Here is a 6,000-nt window from a genome sequence, read left to right as displayed (position 1 = left end):
GAAGGAATTTGCCAATAATTGGAAGCTCCCTTTAGGAGTGAGAACTCAGTGCCACTCATTGCCTATGTCACGGTTCAGCTGGGCTCACTCCACTGGCCCCTTGCATGCTATTAATAGGACATTGTTGGATGAGGGGGAGTGAGAGGCACCCTGGACTTGCCACAGGGCTTGCTAACTGGATGTCTTCAGTACCCTTTGTTGTTCTTTACCTCAGTATGTTTAGGGAGGAGTGTGTGGCCTGGCAACCTAGCAGAACTCATGTTCAGAATTTTGAACATATTAAAAAGTCAAGCTAAGGTTGAAAACAGCCAGCCCTAAGCTTTTTAAAATTTGTCAGATAAAAAACAACTCCTAAAAGATCCTTTTCTAAAATATTCTTTCTTTCACTTTTTATTTGGAAACCAAACTAAATTCAAAGTTGCAAGAAATGTATGATGAATCCCAATATGCCCTTTACTTAGACTCACTGTTTTGCACATTTTACTGTATATTTTCTTTCTCTTTTTGTACATATGCATTATTGTTATTATCATTATTATTCTTGTTGTTGGTACTGAAACATTTATGTGTACCTTGCAGACATTATGACCCTTTACCCCCAAACCCCCAGCCCGGATCTTTTATGAACAAGGACATTCCCTTGCCAAAAATCTTACTTTTTAAGGTAGAATAAGAGAAGGGTCTGTTGAAGCCTTTATAACTAAAGTGTGGGCCAGTCCAAAGTGCTGATTGTGGGGCCCTGTGTGGGCTCCCGCTAAGGCAGGAGTGAGGTGAGGAGACACCACGGCAGGCCTGGAGGACTTTATTGTTGCCATAAAACATTTTTTTCCATGTTCTCTTTAGACACATGAAATGAAGGCTGCATTCCCAAGATCTGGCTTGTGGCTTTAAAATAAAAAAAAATATTTTTACAGTATTCTGTTTGGAGGGATGAAAGCATGTATTTTATTAACATTTCCCAACTCTTTAAAAAAAAAGGTTTTAGGCTGACAGCATCCAGCCTGCTGCAATCGAAATACATGGCTTTTTAGAAATGATACCTTTGAGTTAACTGAAGGGGAAAACTTTCTTCAGTGAATCATCATCTCTCTGATGGAGGACTTTAAAACCCCTGTGTATGATCAGCACAGTAGGGTGACAGAAAGGTAATCCTGCGTATCTCACCTAACGTGTCAATGAGTTTTGCAGGCAGTTTTCTGAGGGGTTTGCTCATTGGTGGTTTGGGTCTCATTCATGATATTCTGTAGAGATCTGGCCCAGTTCAGGCAGCTGACTGATGCCTAGGAAGCGGGTATAAATGGCACCCTGGCCACTCTGGCCACACTGGGGTGCACCCATGCCCGGTCATCCTCCCCAGCTGTCTCACTGCGCTCACAGAGCCCCAGGCATTCTTAGGGGCAGCCCCCCCCCCCCCCCCTAGAACCCAAAGGACTTGCTCCAAGCTGGAATTTGGCGAAGCAACTTGCTTCAACACGCCAGATCTACCGTATCGCCAGTACCCCACCCCTCTGCCTCTGTGCTCGCTACCCACACCCCCAACCCCAACTTGAGGATTCCCCGCCCCGCCACGCTGACAGTCTCAGTCCTGACCCCCTGAATGTGAGGAAGTGATTTTGCATCAGAACACGCCCGGCGAGGCCACCAGTGACTCCCAGCGGCCGCACAGGGCGCTGCGCCCCCCTCGCCCTGGCCTCCCCCCGCCCTGCGTCGGCCCCCCCCCCCCCCCCCCCCCCCCCCCCCCCCGCCCCCGCGCGGCCTCCTGCGCCGGGGCTGGAGGCGGATTCCTCTCTCCGGGTTTTCAAAGAGCCTTTCTGAAACCTCCTCTTGGCCCAGAGAGGGAAAGAGCTTGGGCGCAATCGCTCCCAGGAGCGGCTGAAGGGCGCGCGGGGAGAGGCCTGCGTTGGGGTACTTTCAAACTGAGGCGCGCACACACTCACACCCACCCAACCAGACACACACACGCACGCGCGCGCGCACACACGCGCTCTCTCCCTCTCTCCCTCTCTCTCAGTCTCTCTCTCCCTCTCTCTCAATCTCTCTCTCTCTCTCTCTCTCTCTCTCACACACACACACACACACACACACACACACACACACACACACACACACACGCCCATTTATATAGGCGGTGGCGGCGGCAGCAGCCGGGGCGGCGGCGAGAGCTGGAATGATGGAGCTGAGCCAGCCGACCCGGGTTGGAAGCAAGTGAGCAGACCCCAGGCGCACCCCAAGATTTCTGTGCCCCACGCTTGTCACCCTCCCCAGGGAACGGTGCACCCGGAGGAGGGCCGGGTAGACTGATTTGCTAGAGAGAGGGCGGGGAAGAGGAGGTGGTGGCCAGGTGAACAGAGGAGACCCCTGCGTATCCGGACTGCCCCAGCGCGCCTCTGCCCGACCCCTGCCCCCTCTGCGCCCAGGTGGGCGCGCTGGGTTCCCAGCTCGCAAGGGGCGCTTTGAGGAGACCAGAAAGTCGCGGCCCGGCTGCGCGGGATGCCTTTTGCCAAGCGGATCGTGGAGCCGCAGTGGCTGTGCCGGCAGCGGCGCCCGCCGCCCGGCCCGGCCGAGGACGCGAACGGAGGCAGCGCTGAACCGCCGCCGCCTCTGCAGCAGCCCAGCCGACGGGACGAGGCCGTGGAGCTGGGGCCGGAGGATCCTCCCCGTGCGCCCCCTGCACCTCCAGGGCCGCCGTTGCCCGCTCCGACCGATCAGGCGCAGCCGCCTCACGGAGAGGTGCCCGCGGTGGGCGAGGAGAGCGCGGCGGGGGTCCCGGAGGCGGCGTCCGCCGCTGGCGAGGTGTCCTCGGCGGCGGCCGCGGCGGTGCTGCTCATGCTGGACCTGTGCGCGGTCAGCAACGCCGCGCTGGCTCGCGTCCTCCGGCAGCTCTCGGACGTGGCCCGGCACGCGTGCAGCCTGTTCCAGGAGCTCGAGAGCGACATCCAGCTGACCCACCGCCGCGTCTGGGCGCTGCAGGGCAAGCTCGGCGGTGTGCAGCGCGTTCTCTGCACGCTGGACCCCAAGCAGGAGGCAGTGCGTGAGTATCCGCGCCTCCCGCCCGGCGCTCAGCTCCTGCGCCGCACCCTCCGCCCTCCCTGGTCGCCGCAATCCCAGCCCCACCGCGGCGCGCCCACTGCAGCTCGCACCTTCCTCTTGCCTCGTCACCCCTCCCTTCACCTGCGACCCACCCTGATCCTGCCGGCGCTGAGTTCCAGCTAGACTCCTGAGCAGGGATGCAGGCGCCGAGGGGAGAAAGTTAAAGGGGCAGCCTTGGAACTCAGGCAGCTGAGGGCTGAAAGGGAGCGTTCATGGCGACACAGGAGGCGGAGGGGTCTGTCATTCAGCTCTGGAGCTCACCTCCCCTGTCCCTCCACAGGGGTGGGGTGGGGACGGGGGTTGGTACAACTTATGTGGTTTCCAGTGGCCCAGCGCCGAGACCTATAGTCCGACCCCACCCCCACTCGTGCTTGGGGGCTCAAGGAGTAGTGAGTGTCTTTTTAGGGCTTCTGCTTCGCCGTGCTGGTTTTGTCACTCGTACCGTGATCTCGGGGCTGCGCAGAGCCCTGAACTTGTGCCCTGTGCTCCTGTGCGACACAGCACCGAGCCGCTTGCCTCCTGGAATGAACTCGGAAGCGGTCTGCTCCAATCTTGTGGCCCAGAGGGGCTGCGGGGGAGGGGCGAGGAGGGAGGAGTGTCCTGGGCCCTGGCAAGATCAACGAGAACCCCTGGGCATCTTTTCTGCCCTGAACAGCACAGGTACCTACTAAATAGCCCTCTGTGTCATTTGCCTTCCGAGGATCCCAGAGGCGCGCCCCCCCCCCTCGGGTACTGTCGCCCAAATTCACCCACATATGGAAGACCCCTGAGTATCTTTGCTGCCCGTTAACTTCACTCTTGTGACATCCTAGGGCTCCCAACAAATGTCATTCTGCGTCGTCTGCCCTCCAAGAGGCGCTCAGGAGGGTGCCTTGGAGCTCGGTCAGTCAAATAGGGCGGTGTGGGACATTTTAGGAAGCAGCAGAAGGTGGGCAGGGCGCTAGGCCGGCGCCCCGGTCCTTGGGCGCCTAGTCCCGCGGCGCCCTCACCGCGAAGGTGATGTCAGCGGCTCTGACTTACATAAGAGGCTGCCCGGGTCGCTGCAGCAGCTGCGCCGGTGCGCGGTGGCCCGGAGCGCGCGGGGCGGTGGCGCTCTCGCGGCATCCTTTCAGGGAACCTCTGCCCGACAACCCAGCTCGCACATTGCCCCCACTCAAAAAAACAAACAAAAAACAAACACACACACACACACAAAACAACCCCCAAAACCCAATAAAAAACAAAAAACCTTTGAATCCCACCCCGGGAATTCGCTGCTTTTCTGCAACAACAACAATAATAAGCGTAATGAATAAATGATGTGCGAGATCGGTTTTCGCAGCTATAAAGGACCCGAGTTGGGTTAATGACTGGTTGTTTAAAAGGGCAATTCCGGGGATGAGTTCTGGAAAGTATTAGGACTGCCGTAGGCCAAGTCGTATTTTACTTTTGGGACTTGAAATGAGCGCTTTAATCCTGCCTCTTTTTTACCTCAAACCACACAGCGGGGACAGGCCCTTCACTTTCAGCAGAGCTGATATCTGGGGAGTGCGGTTGGGGTGAGTGGTGATTTCACTTCAAAAGAACTGGAGGGAAGTTTTGCAGACTGTTGAGTGGTGCATACATTTCCCGTGTGTGTGTGTGTGTGTGTGTGTGTGTGTGTGTGTGTGTGTGTGTGTGAGAGAGAGAGAGAGAGACACACACACACACACACACACACACACTGCTCTTTAAATTAGGTTTCACACAAGTGAAGCTCAGTGCAGGAGCAGATTGTGGCCTTTTCCCCTCTTTCTTTACAGGCAGCAGTGGGCACTTATGCACATGAAACTTGACACAGTCTTTTCAAGTCCTTTTAACTGCTTGGAGTACAAACTAATGGTTAATGGAGAAAAGAGGACTTTGTAAATGTGTGCATATAATCGATGATGAATGTATACTCTGTGCATTTATACATTAATAAATAAATCAGCCCAAGGATGGACTTAAAAATCTATTATTTTTAAATTTTTCTTAAATGTTATCTTCACACTTCGTGTCCAGACCTCCCTAGTCTTTTGTTCATGTGAATTTAGATGGCATTGTACTTGTTTGATGTCATAGAAGAAGGCATTACCTTTGGAAGGAAAGGCTTAATAGTATGTGTCTCAGTGGGAGTTTCACAGCGTGCAGAGGCAGAGACCAAGGTTTTTGTGTAAGTGTTTATTTCAGAGGATATCCCAGGAAAGACAGGGAGGGAGTACAGAAGTGGGACAGCATAGGGAGGAAAGCTCATGCCCATTGTGAGCTTGGACACCATTGTGGGCAACCAGGGTTTAATACAGCACACACCTGAGAAGTGTTCAACTGAGGAGTGAGGAAGCTGGAGTGTTTATTCATCAACTTCCACCCCTCACTGAGGGAAGGTAGGACCTGGCCTATGAATTCCCTGGCTCCCAGGGAATGTTAGGGCTCAATGTGCTCCCAGGCCAGGTAGTGAGATGCGAAAAGCCTAGGGTTTATACAGGAATGTCTGCGGTGGTCCTGTGGGAGGGGTTATGGGTAGACTACCAGTGGCTTCTATCTACTATATTATGCATCTTCCTTTAGCATTCTCCCAGCCTAGGGGAGTTTCAAAGCGAGTGACCCACATCTCCTTTCCTCTCCTTTTGAAGGTGTCTGGGTGCCTCCATACCCGCCTGTGTGGCCTTACCACCAGGATCATCATTCCCCATGCAGTCTTCCTGTTGCTTCATCCTTGGACAGCTGCTTCCGGTTGCCCTGAGACAGGCTCGGGACGGGGGAGGGGGACAGTCTGAAGGGGTGACATGATCTGACATATATTTTAGTAAAGTGACTCTGGAGGCAAGTCTGAAGGCTGGTAAACAGTATGACTGGTGATGGTGGCTAGGACCAGGGAGGTAGCTATTCAGACAGTGAGAAGTGGTGGGA

The 6,000-nt window shown here is 55.0% G+C and overlaps 1 protein-coding gene across 1 annotated transcript in view; it reads left to right on the top strand.

Annotated features, from left to right (window-relative positions):
• Positions 1-2,104: 2,104 nt before the first annotated feature.
• NHS (NHS actin remodeling regulator) overlaps positions 2,105-6,000 on the top strand; it is a 327,136-nt gene continuing 323,240 nt past the window's right edge. Inside the window, exon 1 of the mRNA XM_087813442.1 lies at positions 2,105-3,031. Within this exon, the coding sequence (XP_087669568.1) occupies positions 2,491-3,031 (541 nt within the window). The 5' untranslated portion in view covers positions 2,105-2,490. The remainder of the gene's footprint in view (positions 3,032-6,000) is intronic.

The sequence above is a fragment of the Miniopterus natalensis genome, chromosome X (genome assembly GCF_054644295.1).
Source record: "Miniopterus natalensis isolate mMinNat1 chromosome X, mMinNat1.hap1, whole genome shotgun sequence".
Classification (NCBI taxonomy): domain Eukaryota; kingdom Metazoa; phylum Chordata; class Mammalia; order Chiroptera; family Miniopteridae; genus Miniopterus; species Miniopterus natalensis.
The sequence above is the reverse complement of the archived record's forward strand: the minus strand, read 5'-3'. Positions and strand labels throughout refer to the sequence as shown.